This window comes from Coregonus lavaretus (genome assembly GCF_964263955.1).
Source record: "Coregonus lavaretus genome assembly, chromosome: 10".
Classification (NCBI taxonomy): domain Eukaryota; kingdom Metazoa; phylum Chordata; class Actinopteri; order Salmoniformes; family Salmonidae; genus Coregonus; species Coregonus lavaretus.
The window spans coordinates 33,814,485-33,835,963 of NC_139997.1; the positions used below are offsets into that span (position 1 = coordinate 33,814,485).

General features: G+C 42.0%; 2 protein-coding genes and 1 long non-coding RNA gene across 5 annotated transcripts in view; all 3 read right to left on the reverse strand.

Moving 5' to 3' along the window:
• The window catches only part of LOC311135614 (ubiquitin carboxyl-terminal hydrolase 25-like), a 42,269-nt gene extending 28,584 nt beyond the window's left edge, over positions 1-13,685 (reverse strand). For 2 of the 3 annotated variants that reach the window (XM_084169629.1, XM_084169628.1), the window contains exons 1-7: positions 13,502-13,685; positions 8,898-8,975; positions 7,314-7,458; positions 4,551-4,674; positions 4,191-4,353; positions 3,443-3,529; positions 1,630-1,767 (exon numbers count right to left, since the gene is read on the reverse strand). In XM_084169629.1, the coding sequence (XP_084025755.1) occupies positions 1,630-1,767; positions 3,443-3,529; positions 4,191-4,353; positions 4,551-4,674; positions 7,314-7,458; positions 8,898-8,975; positions 13,502-13,543 (777 nt within the window). In that variant the 5' untranslated portion in view covers positions 13,544-13,685. Of the gene's footprint in view, positions 1-1,629; positions 1,768-3,442; positions 3,530-4,190; positions 4,354-4,550; positions 4,675-7,256; positions 7,459-8,897; positions 8,976-13,501 lie in introns of all 3 variants that reach the window. The other variant, XM_084169627.1, reaches the window with a different exon arrangement.
• A 413-nt stretch (positions 13,686-14,098) lies between these two features.
• Positions 14,099-17,315, reverse strand: LOC311136604 (arsenite methyltransferase-like). The gene is made up of 8 exons (XM_084170796.1): positions 16,955-17,315; positions 16,804-16,844; positions 16,478-16,547; positions 15,772-15,874; positions 15,436-15,567; positions 15,055-15,197; positions 14,780-14,902; positions 14,099-14,347 (listed from the first exon to the last, which is right to left on the reverse strand). Exons 1-7 carry the CDS (start codon positions 17,162-17,164, stop codon positions 14,846-14,848), a joined length of 756 nt encoding a protein of 251 aa, XP_084026922.1. The 5' UTR covers positions 17,165-17,315; the 3' UTR covers positions 14,099-14,347; positions 14,780-14,845.
• Positions 17,316-17,327: 12 nt separating this feature from the next.
• LOC311136605 lies at positions 17,328-17,922 on the reverse strand. Its single transcript, XR_014613882.1, has 3 exons — positions 17,833-17,922; positions 17,519-17,584; positions 17,328-17,438 (listed from the first exon to the last, which is right to left on the reverse strand). It is a non-coding gene; the product is annotated as an uncharacterized lncRNA (long non-coding RNA).
• Positions 17,923-21,479: the final 3,557 nt, after the last annotated feature.

Here is a 21,479-nt window from a genome sequence, read left to right on the forward strand (position 1 = left end):
AACCCCAGACACACACAAAGGGGCCAGAGCAGAGCGGACCGCGGACATTTCTGATGAGTACAGTAGTCAGACGGCCAACCTCACAGGACCTTAACAGAAACATTAGCTCAGCATTATCGGGTTTTGGGGGGCAGACACTGAACAGTTTTGGGACTGTGTGTCATATTACCATTACATTACAGCATATTAGTATAAAGGAGCTAATCCCCCTTCCGTCAAAATCTATATTTGTAGCAGAGTTCAGGGGGAGGTTGGTGGTCTAGGGATTAACATTATAGACAAGCGAGGTTGATGGTGTCAGGGGGACAGGGGAGGGCCTGGTGTTCCAACGTCTGCTGTTTCCCTGGGCCTTGTTGCCCTTGCTGACTCAGCCAAATATTTAAGGGAGGGCTCGGGTCCTCAGCCAAAGAGACAAGGGACAATGGGAAGGTAAGGGAGAATTCGAATCATGTATTTACCAACTGACAAAATAATGGTATCTTGGTCGCTTAAAAAAAGAGATACTTTTATGTATATAGTGTATACCAGATATGTATGTGGACACCCCTTCAAATTAGTGGATTCGGCTATTTCAGCCATACCCGTTTCTGACAGGTGTATAAAATCAAGCACACAGCCATGCAATCTCCATAGACAAACACTGGCAGTTGATAGAAGCCCCAATCTATTTGCAATATTCAAGCGGATCTAGTGCCCAATATCTTTTTTCCCCAAAAAATAAAAATACATTGGCAGTAGAATGGCCTTACTGAAGAGCTCAGTGACTTTCAATGTGGCACAGTCATAGAATGCCACCTTTCCAACAAGTTAGTTCGTCAAATTTCGGCCCTGCTAGAGCTGCCCCGGTCAACTGTAAGTGCTGTTATTGTGAAGTGGAAATGTCAAGGAGCAACCACGGCTCAGCCGCAAAGTGAAATGGTTTGTTGAGATCGGTGTGGAAGTACTTTGCTGGCCTGCACAGAGCCTTGACCTCAACCCCATCAAACACTTTTGGGATGAATTGGAATGCCGACTGCAAGCCAGGCCTAATCGCCCCAACATCAGTGCCCAACCTCACTAATGTTCTTGTGGCTGAATGGAAGCAAGTCCCCGCAGCAATGTTCCAACATCTAGTGGAAAGCCTTCCCAGAATAGTGGAGGCTGTTATAGCACCAAAGGGTGGACCAACTCCATGTTAATGCCCATGATTTTGAAATGAGATGTTCGAAGAGCAGGTGTCCACATACCTTTGGTCATGTAGTGTACATTAGACATTGTTCTACTGGAGTAGCCTAACCAAATTCAAATTGATTGCTCAATAGAGCATTTGCTCCAGTCAGAAATGTATTTTACAGCAAGCCCCTGTAGCCCTGTCCATGTACCCCATAGTTACACTTGCTGGATCAAATAATACAATGAATTTGATCACAGCAGATGTCTGGATGACTATGGATGGCATAGCTGGCTTTATAAATAATTTTGTCTTGCCTTGCCACTGTGCTGTTGCTTGCTTTGAGTGGTCAAGGCTGGGTTACTGTAAAGCACTTTGTGACAACTGTTAATGTAAAAAAGGCATTATAAATACATTTGAAGGATAGATTGATTGGTTTATCATAGCAGGCATTACAGAGGGATAGCTAGGAGGTTTACCTGCTGAGACTCGCTGGACTTGAAGGCGTCCTTGAGGATCTCCACGGCGCGCGATGGGTCCACGTACTTCCTCTTAGAACCGACCATGAGTGAGAACAGGTTCCTCAGCTCCTGCATGAAGGGCAGGTTCCTGTGCTCCTATGGAATGACAATCGGGAACCACACACAGGGACGTTAGTTACCATGACAACTCACCTTCTAGAGTAAGGGAATAATGGTTTCCAAATCGCAGTCATATTCCAGGGTTTTAATGTTAACCATCTTTCAGACCGTAGAGACTGAATTGAGAAGTAATACTATAATACCTATTATAATATTTTCAAATTCAGTGCTTTATGATGGTTGTAGTGTGCCTGTCAAAATATGAAGAACGGGTATTTCCCCACTTTATGCGAGGGAATGTGTTTTTCTGTTGGAGCCTAGTGATGCTGAGCTGATCCAGTAAATCTGAGCTGGGGCTGGTGTGAGATGTGACAACCAGAGGGTGTCCTCCACTGCTCTATATACACTAGGACACTGACTGGCTGCATCACAACTACTGGCAATGAATGAATGAGTTCTAAATTACACACTAAGCCTATGGTGCGTGTTGAGAGCAAAGAGCAAAGCCTTGCTTCGAAGTCGAGCCTCGTTGACAGAAAGAGCAGATTAAAGAAAACTAGAGCAACGTTCTCTCTGTGCTCGAGGGTCGCGGCTATTGATGACAGGTTAGGGTCTAAGCCCTAGAAGGGTCCCTCCTCTGTTCGTTCAGCAGTGGGTCGTTGATATTAGAGGGACAAGAGACTAAAGGCGTACGCATACTAGCAGAACTTGGATAGGCGACGTGAACGTACGTGCCTTGCATACACCCTTAAAACAGAGTTTCCCAACTCAGTCCTGGTCCTAGTCCTGCCCCCCCCCATCTAACTAAGATGTTTAGCGCAGAATTTCTCAAGTCAAAAAATTGGCATGAAAACGAGTCATCTCTCGTTGAATTACAACAAACACTTCATGTTCCCACTCTCACTAGGAGTAGTACTGTTGACCAGTTGACCAATCACCGACGAAGGGGAATAGACTTTGGCTACCGAACTTCGACTTTCCTCAATATTTGTTTTTGCACAAACAGCTGAAAGAAAAACTGCCGAAGACCATAACTGCCAAAACCATCAAGATTTCGGCATAATGCACAAACTGTTTCGACTGGGAAGCATACGGTAAGCTTCAGACCCCAAGATGACTGGGTGCCGCTATATGGCAACAGCAGCAGAGGCTTATCCCAGATTAGCGGATGTGCGCTAACCACTAACCCTATGGAGGGCTCCATGGGAAGCGGTTGGGAGGAACGTGCTGTGCAGATAAGATTGCAGTTGCAGAAACCAATGAGGAAGAGACTGCAGCTGCTGTAGAGAGAGAGGGGGGAGAGGCTATGCTGAATCGACTGGGAAGTCAGGGGGCAGCGTGAACCACTGGAACCTGAGGGGAAATCAGATCACGCTGCAACCAAATAGAGATGTTGCACAGTGAGGGCATTGATTTTACAACCCAGAGGGTCAAGCCTCTCTTCAGAGGGCCAGAGCCTCTCTTCAGAGGGCCAGAGCCCAGCTCAGAGGCTAACAGGAATGATAGCTATCCAGCTGAGGGCCATGGATCTCAAAGTCAGGAGAGAGCTAACCTGACCTTTTTCCAGGGTTTAACATATGTTCCTAACACAAGGGGAGTTTTTCAGTGCCACTATCTCTGTAGCGTATTGGTCAGGGGGATTTGACCTAAGCGTCACTGCTGAGAGTTGATATGAGTTGTCTGGGTGAGTGAAGGATGATAGGTGGTTCACCTTCTGGTTGCGAGGCAGGTCCTGGACTCTGGCAGGAGGGGAGTAATGCAGCACCAGCCTCTGGAACTCCAGCAGGTTGAACAGAGACTGGAAACAAACAGATCGGAACGAGTCAGTTTTCTTGAATAACATAAATTTACCTTTCAACCAGCACTAAACATTTGCGCACTATCAAAAGAGATCATGCATGTTGCTGTATAGTGAGGTAGTCAACAGCTGTTTTACTATGGATGTTATCACCCTGTTGCTACTAGCTGTTGGAATGCTGTATGGGTATGATGGATTACAGAAGAATGTTAGCGTTCGAAGTTACGAACCAAACTTCCATTCCTTTTGATAAAAGGGATGAAATAATTAGAAAAGGAGAACGATTAGTTGAGTTGTAACTTCATTTTATCACCTGCTTTCAGTAAATCTCTAATTCTGGGAAGAGACAGAGCTGAAATGTGTGACTGTGCTGTCTCCTTAAGGAGTCCCATTACACACATGCAGACAGGGACCATGTGACGGTGTATCCAGTGTTCATTCAGCATATTTCAGCTCACTTTACCCTCTACTAGGGGGTCTATACAGTAACAACGTAATCCATACCTTATGACGGGGAGGGCTAGTCTTTCCAAGTCTCTCTACAAAGAGCTCTACATCCATGCCATAAGAGGATGAGGGTCTAGGCCTATATTGAATACATTACATTGATATAAGATGTTTCGCAGAGTCAAAAGGGAGGGTGTGTGTGTTTTGTCCCCACCTGGATGACGGCGCTGAACCAGCAGGTGTTACCCACGTTCTTGAGCCCGACGGGGCAGTTCTCCATCCTCTTCCTGTCGTGAGGGTTGGGCGAGTCACTCCACACCTCAGTGTGTGTCCGCTTCAGGCTCGCCTTGTTCTCCGCTATGCTGGCCTCCAGAACTCTGCAGAGTACAACACATCTAAGAAAACACTTTCATCAAAGGATATTTTATTATTTCAAAGCCCTAACAATGTGTTTAAAGCATATTGTTGACGTTTCGCAACTCAAAATATTAGCGAAACTGCACAGCGACTTGCTCAGTCTGATACCCTCAAACACAGATTGTTGACATGCCACTCAAACACCTGACTGGTGTACCTGCTGATGGCCTGCTCCTCGTCGGTGATGCCCGTCTCCCTGAAGGCCCGGCTGGACTCCTCCAGGCTGAGAGCGATTGCCCTCTGGAGGTCATCCTTATCATCACCAGTCAGGTCAATCACGTCTAAAACAACACACACACACGTACAACTCCTTACTTACATATATAGAGTACTTAGACCTTCTTCACAACATAACTCAAGTTTTTCTTCCACTGACATCAATGCACGATTTACGCTTAAAGTTAAGTACCCCAAGTTAGAATCCCACCCTTACTAATTTTATAATCCCAGTCATGCTGCCGTGTTTCACAGACGGGCTGAGAGGAAAGGGCAGACAGACAATCTTTATTTTTTTTATCCCAGCTTAAAAGACCACAAAGGGAAGAGGAGAGCTTAAAATGTGGTGCAGTAGCCTATAATATTAGACAAACCTATAAAAAGACTAAGGTGAGTCATCATCAGAGTAGTAAACAGAGCAAAAGGTTTTTTTCCCTCCTCCCAGACAACTCTCAATTCCATTGACTGGGTTAGGTTATAGGTCACGTGTCAAACTCATTCCACGGAGGGCCGAGTGTCTGCTGGTTTTCGCTCCACCCTCGTACTTGATTGATGAATTAAAGTCACTAATTAATAAGGAACTCCCCTCACCTGGTTGTCTAGCTCTTAATTGAAAGGAAAAACCAAAAACCTGCAGACACCCGACCCTCCGTGGAATGAGTTTGACACCTCTGTTATAGATTGTTGTTTTCCTTATTTGACACATATCCAAGGGAGTGAGTAAGTTCATTAATTAGGCCATTCCTGCATGAAAGTCAAAAGGGGCATGTCAGAATATATGACCTTCTCCGGTGTTCCTGAACGGAGAAGGATATGCCTCTGCAGTAAAGGCAGGACTTCTCGTGCCCATCTCAGAAAATTCCCCAGAGATGACATCATGTAATTTCAACAACGTAACCCCTTGTCTCGCATGAGAACCAGGAGGCATCCTGCTAACAGCCATCCCACAGACCTTTATACAATGTTAACTGCTCACTTAGAGCTTCAATACGAAACTGAATGGGAACGATTGGCAAAATATGATGAAATAGAATTAGGGGAGACAGTAATGTTAATCATTCACATACAGTGCATTCAGAAAGTATTCAGACCCCTTGACCTGTTCCACATTTTGTTACGTTAAAAACGTATTCTAAAATGTATTAAATAAAAATCATCAATCTAAACACAATACCCCATAATGACAAAGTGAAAACAGGTTTTTAGAAATGTTTGCAAATGTATTAAGTATTAAAAACAGAAATACCTTATTTACATAAGTATTCAGACCCTTTGCTATGAGACTCAAAATTGAGCTCAGGTGCATCCTGTTTCCATTGATCATCCTTGAGATGTTTTTACAACTTGACTGGAGTCCACCTGTGGTAAATTCAATTGATTGGACATGATTTGGAAAGGCACACACCTGTCTGTATAAGGTCTCACAGTTGACAGGGCATGTCAGAGCAAAAACCAAGCCATGAGGTCGAAGGAATTGTCCGTAGAGCTCCGAGACGGGATTGTGTCGAGGCACAGATCTGGGGAAGGGTACCAAAACATTTCTGAAGCATTGAAGGTCCCCAAGAACACAGTGGCCTCCATCATTCTTAAATGGATGAAGTTTGGAACCACCAAGACTCTTCCTAGAGCTGGCCGCCCGGCCAAACTGAGCAATCGAGGGAGAAGGGCCTTGGTCAGGGAGGTGACCAAAAACCCAATGGTCACTCTGACAGAGCTCCTCTGTGGAGATGGGAGAACCTTTCAGAAGGACAACCATCTCTGCAGCACACCACCAATCAGGCCTTTATGGTAGTGGCCAGACGGAAGCCACTCCTCAGTAAAAGGCACATGACAGCCCACTTCGAGCTTGCTAAAAGACACCTAAAGGACTCTCAGACCATGAGAAACAAGATTCTCTGGTCTGATGAAACCAAGATTGAACTCTTTGGCCTGAATGCCAAAGTCACGTCTGGAGGAAACCTGGCACCATCCCTACGGTGAAGCATGTTTTTCAGCGGCAGGGACTGGGAGACTAGTCAGGATCAAGGGAAAGATGAACGGAGCTAAGTACAGAGAGATCCTTGATGGAAACCTGCTCTAGAGCGCTCAGGACCTCAGACTGGGATGAAGGTTCACCTTCCAACAGGACAATGACCCTAAGCACACAGCCAAGACAACGCAGTAGTGGCTTCGAGACAAGTCTCTGAATGTCCTTGAGTGGCCCAGCCAGAGCCCGGACTTGAACCCGATCGAACATCTCTGGAGAGACCTGAAAATAGCTGTACAGCGACGGTCCCCATCTAACCTAACAGAGCTTGAGAGGATCTGCAGATAAGAATGGGAGAAAATCCCCAAATACAGGTGTGCCAAGCTTGTAGCGTCATACCCAAGAAGACTAGAGTAAAGGGTCTGAATAATTATGTAAATGTAATATTTTCATTTTGTATTCATTTGCAAACATTTCTAAAAAACCATTATGGGGTATTGTGTGTAGATTGATGAGGGGGAAAAACAATTTAATCCATTTTAGAATAAGGCTGTAAGTAACAAAACGTGGAAAAAGTCAAGAGGTCTGAATACTTTCCGAATGCACTGTATATAATGGGTTTGAGGCCTACAGATTTTTTCTTATGCATACACCTGAGATGAGGTAGGTTGTGGTACTCACTGGTATCTCCCTGGCTAGGGACTGCCCCGGGCAGTGCTGGGTGAGGTAAGTACTCACTAGTGTCTGCCTGGCTGCCCACGCTGATGTATCTGTCGTTGCCCACCTGGGTGGTTTGGTAGTAGGTAGCCTCATCCTTCTGGGGCACCTTGGCGTTCTTCTCTGTCAGAAAGGCCACCGCCTCCGCCAGGTCTCCATTACTGACCTGCAGGGACAGCTATACTGTCAGACTGGTTTAGAAGTAGACTATCAACACTTATTCTGGGAGATCAATAAAGCTTATGAGCTGATGAATTGGTTGAAAATAAGTAATTTCCAGAACTCACACTGGAGATTTTAGAACATAAATCAGTAACATTTCAAATTGCGTCAAACCATTTTGAAATGCATCCCTGAAAATCAACATCCGCTAGGGAAAATATTGACAATTCTAAACAACGTTATGTTGGACTAATAGCGCTGAGCAAGTAGTGCTTTCTGAGGTCGGTTCGGTTTTGGTTAGATTATTTAAAATCACTGTTTTAGATTCCCATTATTTTTTTAAACATTAAATGCATTATGAAATAATGACATTACAAATTTCTAAGCCAAAAATAGTGAACATTCAATTGAAAAAACATTTCAAATATTCCATTGTCTCTGTCAGGTCCACATTGGTTAGGCGCCAATAGAGAAAGAGGAAATTACTATGAAATAATACAATATTTCAGTTGTGTATATTACTTAGTTCTCATTTGATGACTATTTTTCATTCCTTAAAGTCATCCATCATCTCTGCTCCGGCAGTAGCAGTCAGCCAGCCAGACCATATAACGGTATCTATTTGCTCCCCATACTGTACTGTTTTTAGTCATCCTATTTAGCTATAGCCTGCCTAAGTATGCTGCAGAGCTGTCTGATAATCATTTTACTAGTTCTTTAAAGTAGATAAGGCATACTTTCACAAACTGTCTTGATCCCTCTCGTTGCGGTATATGCGGTCGGTGTGTATCTAACCCAATGACTGTATGATCTAGCCTAACGTAGCAGGCGTAAAAGTGTATCCGTCCAGAGATCTGTATATAATGTCTCCGCCCTAACAATGGGAGTTGTTGTGCCAAAGGCAGGAAGGCAGGTGACAAACTTAGGTGCAAATTAAGCCTATAGAAACGCATTGGGCTTATTTTGGACAGATTTTGTCGAGAGTGAAACCACTTGCTTTGCCTCTTCCCTTCTGATCTGTCACTGTCCGAGCCTGAAAAAACTGGCGCAATGGATTAGGGTCATTGTAGTTAATTATCACGTTTCTGTGCTGAACTAGGTTGAATATTTGCTAAATGAAAACTACAACTCCTTTAAGCCTATTGTCCCAGAGTTCTTGACTTGATTTCTCTCGTGAATGATTTGATTTCTCTCTAGAGAAACAGCACGTTGGGCTCACAAAAAACAAAAAGGAATTCAAGTAACTGAACCGACGTTGGTCAATTAGTTGTTTAATAACTGGAAAAAACAAACATTTCAGTTAAATTGCTCAGCACTACGGACTAAATACAACAACTTGATCAACACATTCAGACATTGCAAATTGAGAAATCTAACAAGATCTCTCAATGTGACATCACTACATCCGCACCGCAGGGCCTCGTGCACGTGTGTGTGTGTTACCTGCAGGGCCTGCTGGAGCAGCTGGACGTCTGTGGTGCCTGTGACCTCCCTTAGCTGGTTCAGTAGAGTCTGCTGGTGCTGTCAGGAGCGAGAGACGCACACGTCATCAGAGAGACAGGCAGTCAGAGATGTGGGGGGGACAGAGCGATTCAGAGAGAGCGAGAAGAGTACATAACAGGACAGGACACACATCACTCTCCATCACTTCACTAACTGCACATCAGCAGCAGCACATAATGTCTGAGTGAATCATAATTGAACCAAGCTCGCTAGGCTGCAGAGGGTGTTGCGTTGCAAGTAGGCTACAATGTTTTACCGAATCCATGCAGGCCTTATCTGGACCACTGACCATTTCTCTAAATACCAGACAGTTAGGCTTTAGCTAGTGGAGAGGACAAGACTGCACTGTGGACTCATGTCTGCCCTGCTGTAACTGTTGCATGTCAACCCCAGCTGGGATGCAAGGGCTTACCACCACACAATGGCTGTGTCCACTAAACAATGAGCCAGTGCATTACACACCCTGGCCGAGTGCACTCCACCGCTCCAAACAATGAAGGAGAACACTTACTGTCAGGACCTGAGGCTCAGGCCACTATTCTAGGTCCTTGGATAGCAGCCATAGAGGCTTGTACAGTAAGTAAGCCCTACACTGTTAAAAGTGGCTGTTGTGCTGCAAAGATGCCATCATGGACAGCCCATGTTTGAGTCAAAATAAATATGGGTGCGTAGTGTGTACTAGTTCTCCAATTGTGTCCACTGTGCAGCAGCTCCTTGGCAACTAGCTCCAGATATTTCACAGGGGGTTAAAAGTGAAAGAGTTTCACTCTGGTCCTGCCTAGGTCACCTGTGTTTCACAGGGCCATGAGAGAGAGGGAAACACAGTTCACACCTCTGTTAGAGTAACTGAACATAAATAATGCACCAACCAAGTCCTCTATCTCGGTCTCTCTGGCCCGGCTCCCATGCAGGCTAGGCAGTAAACACTCCTAGACAGTGCTCTTAGGACGGTGAGTCAAACCCAGAGACAGCTGCTAGGCCAAGTTCTCTCTGACTGAGCCAAACAAACACACTCCACCCCAGACTGGAATTCTAAAGAACCTCACTATTATTGGGTCTCTTAATTCCAATCATAAACCAGGTAGTTTGGATACTGGATGATGATTGACTAACACAGCATTTAGCCGTGTGTATGTGAGACCGTATACCATGACTATGACGTTTAGCCTTTTCACCTTGATAACATGGCTACATCAACAATAGGGTGAACGCACCAATTTGTGAGTCGCTCTGGCTAAGAGCGTCTGCTAAATGACGTTAATGTGCCCTTGAGCAAGGCACTTAACCCTAATTGCTCCTGTAAGTCGCTCTGGTTAAGAGCGTCTGCTAAATGACTAAAATGTAAAATGTAAAAATGTAACAATAGTTTGACATGCCGATGTAGAAAATAAGCGATTAGATTAACTTGAGAGAAACCGAAATGAACATTGTGAAACAAACAAAGTGGGCACCTACCTGCTTCACTGACTGGTGTGCAGAAAAATTGATACATTGTGAGTTTGGGAATACAACAAAAACGGAGCGGAACGTCATTCTACAGGACTTTTATGGTTCACTGTTTGCTAGCGAGCTAAATCTTTCTAATGTATCCTGGCAATATAACCGTTAGCTATGTAGGCCTAACTATTAGCTAAAGTTATTTTGTCTTATATGTTTCAGATACACAAAAGAGCCGATGGGAGTGAACATCCTCGCAACACTGTTGCCAAAGATCTGCAAAACAGCTGGCACGTAGCAGATTTACACATGCCACTGCCTCCGAACCACCATGATCCAGAAACTGTCGGATGCCGGACTAGAGGCACGAGAAATAATGTCTGTCAGTGGACACAGATTCGAAACCTGGCCAAATCTGGAAGCGAGGAAGCGGTGGAGCAACACAGCAGCAGCTCCCCCAGCTAAAAGAACAGCATCAATTTCCAGCAGCGTGGAGCCAACAAACAATAACATAGGACCATTTTTTCATTTGTGCACAATAAATGGAAACATTCTGATCAACATTAATAAATAATTGTTGTGTGTTGGTCACTCTAGAAGTGGTGCTAATGCTCGGTATTTGCATACATTTAATGTAAGCTTGCTAGCTAGCCTGTGGTTATGTTGCATAGCAACCAGTCTAGCAACAATACTTTTGTCCAGCCTACTTTTTCAGGCGGAATGTATTTATCATGAACTTATTTATTAAAGCAACATTTTCAACTTAGATGTGTAGTTCCTTGCATTACTGTGTTTATAAAAGCAATAAGGCACCTTGGGGGTTAGTGGTATATGGCCTATATACCATGGCTAAGGGCTGTATCCAGGCACTCTGCGTTGCGTCGTGCTTAACAACAACCCTTATTCGTGGTATATAGGCCATATACCACACCCCCTTGGGCTTTATTGCTTAAACAGAACATTATCATTCATTGCTGTGGCCCACTTGGTAACAAATCTCAACTGAGTGGAGTGTTGTGGTTTTCGTGACTCAAAGTATTAGTGAACTACTTTGGCAGACTGAAGTACTTCACTGAGATTGTTGAGAAAGAGCCACTGTCCTGTAGAAAGTGCATTTTAGTTTGGTCACGTTTATGAACGCATTATATTGGCTAGCTACAAGCAGGCAGAATGTGACAGAGGGTGAGAGGAGTGAGAGAGGTCAGGCCCCCTTTTCCCTAACAGTTGTCTGGAAGCTGACCCACACATACCTTGACTCATCCTCATGTGGCAAGTCTAGAGCGTCTGTCTGTCGCACAAAGTCTCCCCTTACCATGAGGTCAGTGCCAGTGAATGACACCAGCACAGCGAGCCTTACAGGAATGAGCATTCCCAAGTGTTACACAAGACCAAGGAGTTTACAGGAGTAGCCTTTGAGTCATTCCACCTCAAAAAGCACAAGAAAGAGGATTTCGACACCCACCATCTCAGATTGTTCTGAAATAATTTCTGTAGTTAGAAACAGATAAGATCAGCATTCCTGAAAATTATTTTGTCCAAATATAATTTGCTCTCTGAAAAATTAAGCTAATTGATTAGGTACTATTGTTATTGAAGATTATATGAATCCGATAAATTAAAATGATATTTTTGGTTGCAATCAATTTGCTTAATTTCTCAGAGATACAATTTTATTTCAACAAAATAATGTTTCAGGAATGCTAATCTTATCCTGTATCCAATGTGAGTGAATTTAGGCCTACATGCAACCAGGCATGATGGCAATATACGGATGTTTTGAATGATAACTGTGTTTCACTACCTAGGTGTATTGCAATTTCACAGGGCAGCAATATAAATCGCCTTATATAGTCCAATAACATTATGATGTAAATGTAATAAACCTCCTGCTGTTCTGAACTAAGTCCATAGAGAGTACAGTCTCAAATGTTGTTAAATCGTGTCACCATCAACACTGATCAAAGGATGCGGTGCTGGATGGTAATCTGAGGGATGGTAACACCCTCAGACAAATCCCATGACAGTGTAATACTGCTGGTAGGTAGCTACCTTACCTAAATAGTTGAGTTATGTAAGCAGCTGCTATGGTGTGAGGGCTATGCTGTCTGCAGCCAGCTCACTAGTACTAGACTATATCATTTGCTTCATATAGTTAATGTTGGTTAACAACCTATGGCTCATTCTGCCCTCTAATAATTAACTAAAATGAAGAAGTAATGTTGGACCTCTTCCTCCAAATCCGATTACAATCCATTTTACAATCAAAACACAATCAATTATGCATATCTGCATAGTTGTACTAGATACGTGTTTATCAAATATATACTGTCCAACGTAAACTTTCATAATTAGCCAGCCCACACCCTCACTCAGCATGCTTGCAGTAACGCATTTGCATTCACTCATTGTTGTCACTCCTGGCTGGCTGGCAGTCACTGCACGTAAACAAACATATCCCAGCAGTAATTTGAGTAACGTTAGCAAACCAGACCAAGCACACAGCCTGGGTCAAGTGTCTGGCTTGCATGGTGAAGGCAACAGTGACTTGCTATTATAACCTCTCAACAGTCAATAACTGGCAATGACTTCTAACTCCTTAGCTGGCTAGCTAACTAGTTAGTTAGCTATCTAACAATATAGCTACATTTGACGTTAGCTGCTAGCTAGCATCTGACGACAGAGGATCACAGTGCAAAGATTGTCTGAACTTGAGATAGCTAACATTTATCCACCCAGTAACGACCTTAGCTAGTTATGCTGAATTGACGACATTAGCTCGTTACCAGCTAGCTAGCTGTTGCCCTCATATGCGTGTCACTGTTGGTAAACTTATATTAGCGGGGCTAGCTGTAACGTTAGCAAGCTAACTTGCTGACAATGTAGCTAGGTCTAGATACCTAGTTAGCTACTGTAGTTAGATACCAATCTGCCCTCATGGTTTTTTTTGACAATGCAATGGGATTATTTAACGATGCACGTTGTTTGTAAATACTTTCAGAGACTGTGCAATCGATTGAGAAAAGACTCAAGGATCTGACGCCACACTTGGGAACAAACGACAAGCTAACAGGCGGAGAAGGAAAACATTGCCACTACGATGTACCTACCTTCTGAGAATGCTGTTGGAGGACATTCTGCTCCACGGTCATGGCCGGTTGAGAATGAAACGAAAATAAATTCAAACCAAAGCTAAAACACCTAGTTATATCCAAGTGAAATAAAATAACAGTTAATATGTCTCCCAGTTAATCAGTACGATATCGGGCGCCATGGGAAATGCAGGCATGTAGGAAAAATACATGCAGCTGGTAAGCGATCGCTTTTCTGTTTTTGATTAGTACTGCCTTGTTGGACTGCATTTACGTCACTGATATAGTTTTAGAATTACGTAATGAACAATTTTCAGTCCTGTAATCTTGCATACTTTCCCTTTCCATTTCTTCCAATACGAAACCAATCATTTAAAACTAACGGTTTGGATTTGGTTTAATAGCGTGTCAGCTTCACTATTAAAGGTTTGAACATATTTGTGTCTTGTGTGATTACCAATGACTATTAATAAGGGTAATATGTGTTATATAATTGAATAACTTTATTTTTCCCAGAGAGAGAAAGACAGCCTTGATACGATGTGTGTATTTGTTAGAATACTCTTTAATACCTTAAATGTGTGGCGTAAGCTTAGGGACCAACGCAGTCCGTTTCTAATAACCATTTATTAACAATGAAACAGAGCCCACATTAAATATATTTGCAGATCACAAAAAAAATGTAGTTAACAAAATCACGTAACATGTTTATTATATTAATTTTAATGAAGAAAATAGTATCTCCCTTCAGTTGGTAGTGTCATACTTTTCCACTGGTTCTACAGTGTTCCCAATCTTGGTGGAGGACTTTGAATGGAGTTTGAGGTTATCAGCAAGTAGGAAGGGGTTATTAAAGTGGCAGCTCTGAAAAGCACATCACAAAGGAGAGGAGAGAGAGGAGAGAGGAGAGAGAAAGAGAATTAGCTACTGGTGCTTGCAGATGACTGCATATATCTATCTATTCGGCAGTAGGGCTTTTGAGACCCTGAGTGGGCTGAGCTGTGTGGTAAGCCTCCTCCTGCTCAGAGTGATGCTGTGACCTGAGTGGGATGAAGGTGCTGAAAAGTGCTGTAATTCTACATAACAGAGAACATGTAGCCCTTCCAGATACATGACCATAGGATCAACTTATGAGGATTTATTAATTACAATGATAAGAATTTCTGATTAGAATTTCTCTTTCTTTCTCTTTATGTAATGTAGCACATATTGGTATGGTCTATATGTATGGTGGAAAAATATACAAATGCATGATGGTTTCTGGATAGCCTAGAGGAAATATACTAGAGCGTTTACCTGAGGGGCACATTTAGGGCTTGGTGCAGGTTTGACTGAGCTTTGGATGGAGAAGTCAGAGGAGAATCAGGAATGCTGAATCACGGCTGCCATTTCTTCATCCACTGTTACCTCTATGTCTGTCTGTAGGGATCAAGCAGAAACACAAAACACAGCCTTTCAGAGGCAAAACTCAGGTCCAGAAAGGGAGAAGAGGAGAGGAATACTTGCCAGCTTTTTAATAAACCTCAGATTTCAGTGGAATAAGTTTGGTGACACATTTCTTGGACACACACCTCAAAACAATGGGGCATGTCAAACTTCAATAGGTCGGGATGGTCAGAGACCGTTCCTTTGTAAGCCACCACTGCGTCGCTCTGCTTTCTATTTTTGGGCAACTTGAAGAGGCGGTAAGTTGCAGAGGTGTGTGTGATGCCACCTGTGGGGAACAAGAAAACAAAGAAACAGATGTTTTGATCTGATAGTTGCTAAAGGAAGTGGTTGAAATGAAACAATGCATTCCTTTGTTCTCACCCAATCATCTTTCAGAATAATGCTCAAGAGAGATGGTAACAGAGAATGGAACTGTGGCACCTGGCTAGACATTGAAGTCTACTTTCATCTCATTGTCCTATTCATGAGATTATTGAGAGGCAGACATTAATGTGCCATCTTACTTGCATTCTTCTGTAGCTCACTATTGTGGTCTACGTTGTGGCTTGCAGTGAGAATGTATAGAGTACTGAAGCCCACCTCGTGCACTAGAGAGATCAGGTCTCGCCAGTAGAGGGCACCACTCAAGCCTTCGCCTGTCACAACACACAGAAAACACAACATTAGATTAACAATTCCCAACCAACTCAAACCCCCCTCCACTGCTATGTTGTTGATAATTTAATGTATCTAGGACAGTGTGTTATTGGGTCTCGCATTGGCTCAACATCATTATTCCTGTCAGATAGCATACATTGAACTTTTAACTCTGTCAACTGTCAGAAATCAAGCATTCTTACCCCACAGAACTGGGTCTTGTTTACCCAACAGAACTGGGTCTTGTTTCAAATGTTCCGGAACAGCCTTGCTGGAATATATCTCATGAAAGTAAAGTTCCCCACCCTTCAATAAATACATAGGATTTGACATGAATTAAACATTTTCCAATCTATAAAACTTATCAGAGTTCTGACAAGAAGGCTCAAGAGACAATCAAAATACTATATTATTGAATGAAGATCATATGATGAGGGAATATATTATGAGGGAATAGTTTAGTGATCTGAATTGAAAGCTATTTTACAATTCAATAACAAATCTTAGAATTTTTGTTTTGTTTTATTTGGGTCATTTATTTTGGTGCTAATCTTTACAAAAATAAATGTTTTACAATGTTGCAGGTGAAGGCAAATCAAACCATAGCCCCATAAGCAAAAGTTCATTGTTTTTCCAGCAGATGGCAATAGAGTTTCAGCAGATGGCAGTAGAGTATCTGATTTCACACTGTGGGTTGTAATGATAGGTTCACATACCAACAAAGATAAATGAGGAAAAGCAAATTATTTATGAAAATGATGCCACTTTGTAAATCAATTAGCTTTGTAAATCACATATTCTTGTTTCCAATTTTCAGCATTGCTACTTAATCAATATTTTATATTTTTATGTGAGGCATGCGGCATGATGCTGAGATATTGGCTGACCACCAAAGAGTGTGAAGGTTACCTTGAGCACTCTGAAAGCCTCCCTGAGAACCGGCTTCTTGTCAGAACACAGACACATGGCACAGTTTGACCTAAAGGCAGGCAGGAAGAAGGCAGAGACATCAGTTAGTCAGGGTATCTGGGAACCGATCAGGTCACCAATCAGGGAACAAATTGATGAATCAATCTGTGAGCCAATCAGTGAATAAATGGTAAATAGATAAGGCATTTCCCCTTAACAGACTATTAGCTCAAAGGAGATGGAGAGGAGGGATTGTCATTGTAAATGTGTTGTGTGTGATTTTCTTCAGTAAGACACTCGAATAGATCCCCAGCAGAAAGCCATACTTCTCCTGGTGGTACCGGACATATTTGTGTGATGCCAGGATCTGGGTAAAGGACATAGTATGAAAATCACTTGTGATTCACAGTTTCATTTGTGATAAGATATTAGATAGGGAATTCACACAAAATATATTGTGTGGCACTGTAAGCCTACCAGTTCTGCTGTCATGTCAATGCCGATGACATGACCACTCTGGCCCGCTAGTTTACTGAGGATGAAGCAGTCCCTGCCAGAGCCACTGCCCAGATCCAGCACCTTACAGCCCTGTAGCTTCTCAGGAACCACCAGCCCACAACCAGAGTATCTGCAGAACAGCACAGTAGCACCCGTGATAGTAGAGACACTGATGCATTGAAGGTGCATTGTTACTGAGAGTGACCAATGCTGGTGCAATGTGAATATAGTATTGATGATTTTCACATAGACCAACAGTGAATTATATGTTATTGACTTGGCCTGTTATCAGTTACAACATGTTTATTATTAGGAACAAACAATATAACAATATGGGGTTATAAACCAAAGAGAGACTTAGCTTTCTTTTTGCAGAGTGAGGGGTGGACTAGTCGAAGTGCATCAAAAGTGCTCTGGGGTATTGGGGTGGATGGTGACATGCATGACAGTAGTACAAATAAATCTGATTCAGACATTTAACATCAGCTACAGTGGCACAAATCTGTTAAATAGTACAGTATGCTAGTGAGGGAAAATATATACCTGAATAAGTTCATGATATTACACATTTTCCATGTTGTAGGCTGATTATAGCTGGTTTCACTTCAACTGTTGCCAAGAAAACAAGCACTTTTTTGTTTAAAACACAAAAATGATAGGCTGCATATACTGAAATATTCACATACCAGAAGACAGTCTGGCTGGATTTGCTATTACTGTGTAACAGAGATACTACTAGTGTAAGGTGTAAGCACACCTTGAATTTATTGTAATCCCTGCGTATTTTAATTGACTTAATTATTTTCTCATAAAAAAATTGAGCTGGTAGTAGGACTGACCAAAATGACAGAGCTTACCTGGCTAGAACGATCGCTTCACAGTTGACCTTCCCTTTCCCCTCTCTGCATTTATTGAGGTCTGAGAGCAAGGTGAGTATTGATTTTATGACAACTGAATGGACTAGTTTAGCCAGCTGGGTTTGGAAAAAGGGCATCCAGCAGAGGCCTATGTCCTGTAAAATCCAACCAAACTTGATAGTACCAGATTTGGACTGTTTGTTGAGGCCAAGTTCACTTACCCCCACTTCATGCAACAAACTACAACTGTTTTTCAGTTGTATTCATGTTTTTCATGAATGTATTCTTTATGTGTTCTTTGTGTTTTTACCTGTCAATTGTCCAGGCACTTTCTTTGTACTGTACTGAACATTGTTTTCTGATTCACGTATAGCAAATGTGTTCTCCTATCCCCTCATGTCCCACTTTGTATCGTCTCTGTCTGCACATCTTTCACAGTTCAATGCATAATAACATTTAAATACGCAAGCAATGTGAGTTGGAGATGTTTCAAAATCTCCTCTGAATGCCAGATGCAGTAAGTAAAAAGCCTCTGTCCCTCCCCTCAACCCATGGAACTGCAGATCAGAAACCAGTCAACAACAGAGTTAAATTTAGCATGTTTCCCCTAAATGCCCCTTGGCCTCCACCGGCACAAAGTTCACATCTCAATCTGGTCTCAGCAAGACCAGCTGACACTGACCCGCCCTTTCTCATTCTGGGGTTCTTGAGAAATGTTTACTTGGGAAGTTCATGGCCACAGTGTTGTCATATGTGGTGGAACAGTACTAACTGTAAGTCACTCTGGATAAGAGCGTCTGCTAAATGACTAAAATGTAAATGTGAATGTAACTACACAGACAATCACAAGCAAACTGTGTCCTTAAAAAAAATTTGCTTTGAGAATTGAAAATGGGGTTAAATTGATCAAATCAATTTTAAGCATTGTTGTTTTTTTAAAGTGTTTAATTTGGATAATGGGACATAGCCACAATCAAGCACTGTGCAGTTTCAGTTCTGGCCAATGTTGAACTTTACTGCTCAGTGTGAAATTTGGCCTGGGTAATTGCGGATAACCAAACAAATCTTTAGGCATTTTGTAGGAATACTGTATACTCACCGCGAAGAGCATAATTATTAGTAAAATGTTTGGTTTAAGGAGAGTGGTGGAAAAGATTTGAGTACCTTCCTGGGAGGAAGACATTAACAGACAGGAGATTGACACCACTAGCTCTCCCCAGACAGTTTGTAAAACATTTACCCTTGTGCTTGTCTGACATTGCAGATGTCAGCCATGCTCTTTCATTGTCAGCCAAGATCCCTCAAACGGACAGGCAGGCAGGCTGCTGCGCTGAAGCTCTGACTGCAGAGAGACGCTCTTAGGGATCATTAATATTTCACTCACTCTGTTTACATGTATTCACTTGACCATCAATATGCAGCCTATATAAAATGCGTTATTTCTTTACCTTATCAATAATTTAGGGCACACACACATTTAAACCCAACAAAAATTAAATGTATTCGTGATTACTGATCAATTAATTTATACATTTATAATTAGTAGGTTTTGTTATCTGTTTTAACAAACCTTTTAAATTTGTGTACTTATGTATTGTATATACTTTTTTGGGGTGTGGTTTTCATTTAAGACCTTGGGCTTCCATCCACACCTGCACACCATTTTCTGTATGATTCTTTTAAAAAATCTGTATTGTTGTCTATCACTTGTTTTCTTTGGTGCAATTTTTTTTTTAAATAAATAAAATAATGAATAAATGTGAACCCTGTGCATCTTTGAGACTAGTATCCTTGACACAGTAAAGACTGTCTTAGTAAACAGAGCATTTATCCATTAGCTCTAATAGACCATTATATTTTCAGTCCACTCCATATTAACCTATTGAATTGTAACTATTACAGTAACCACAGAACTCATCTTAAAGCACCATTCCACATATCAAGATAATTACTCATTTATGACATGTAATAATTACCAAAACATTTATGTTCACCCACAGAGAGGTCTGGGGAGCAGAGAAAGTCAAAAGGTCAAAAGGCTATCAGGTGTGATTAAAAGAAAGAACTGAAATCATGCTGCCAGTTGTCATATTTACAGAGGCCCTTTGAAGAATGGGATTGTGAAGCGGAGGGGGGCCCAGCTCACAGCTGCGGGACAACACTTGATCCTGGGCTGCCGAGAGACAGAGGGCGGTCAGGCCGAGAGGAGGTTCAGAGGTTATGACCTTGGTGGTTAAGGCTCCAGACTTCACAAGAGGTACATCTTCAAAAGCTAAGGCCCCATTGGGGAAACTGGTTAGGGCAGGAAAATAAACAAATGTGACCTCTTTCTTTTAGAACAGGATTTTCCTCCCCCAGTTGCTTGATTCTATTTTTTATTTGATTTTATGTTGGTTCTCTTCAAGTTTTACTTTCAAATTTCATCCATTCATTGAAGTATTAAAACCATCTAATTTCAAAGAGCTAATCTATTGTATCACATTAAAAAAAAGTTTTAAGGCTTCTTGTTATGTTTACTCTTTTTTTACTCTTCTACTTCTAATTGTGAAGTTCTCATCAGGACGAGGAGAGCCTGACACCCCTCTTTCAAATGAGGTCACATGACCCATAAAATGTTAATTGCACTCCTCCATAGGGAGGTGTTGTGTGTGTTTACATAACATGGGAGGTCAAACCATGTGCTCAATGTTCAAACACTAGTGTAAGCAGGGGTGACTGAACATCTGTGGGGGGATGCATTAGAACAATCACCATGACAGCTAAAGACAAGTGTTGGCCGTGCATGGCCCCCATGTGAGTAAACAAAAGGATTTGATAAAATAGGACAGAAAATAAAAACAACAGTTTTATTGACCATCATCCCAATAAAATAGTGTTTAAAAAAAACAACTTTTGTGAACTTTGTACATTTGAATTACCCTCTTGTTAGTGGAAAGCTGTGCAGATCCTTGACAAACTTTAGAATTTCAAGTGAACAATGCTCTATACCGAGTTTTGATTTTTTTTTTACTTTTGAAACTACCAATGCTGGGTGCCATGTGAAAAATCGCACAGCATGAAATATCTCACAATCGACTATTATTGTGATTATTTTTACGCTTCTGATTGACTCTGATTGTGACGTCAAAGCGTGAAAAAGCTCAGATCTTGAGAATTCTCACTGGTCAATTGATTGCTTGTGCTTGTGCTTCTGCTTCAATTCTGTTTCTGGGTTATCTGTGTTTCTTAGGTGGATAACGTCAGTGCCTGATTGAAATTGACACTTCAAACGTGAATAAATAAGTAATGACCACTTTTAAAATATATTGTTGATTGTTTTGCGCTTCTGTCGGGGCGCAAAACAACTGGGTGGAATGTCGAGAGTTACTGTAGCTGTTAATGCGTTAGCATAGTGATTTAGCAGCAAGCCTGTTAGCAAGTTGTGAACACTGACTGTGTAGATGGCTGAGCTCGTGGCTGCAAATTCTTCCAAATTAATTACAAATGAAAAGCTTAAATGTCTTGAATCAATAAGTATTCAACCCATTTGTTATGGCAAGCCTAAATAAGTTCAGGAGTAAAACATGTGCTTAACAAGTCACATAATAAGTTGCACTCTGTGTTTAACATGATTTTTGAACAACTACCTACTCATCTCTGTACCTCAC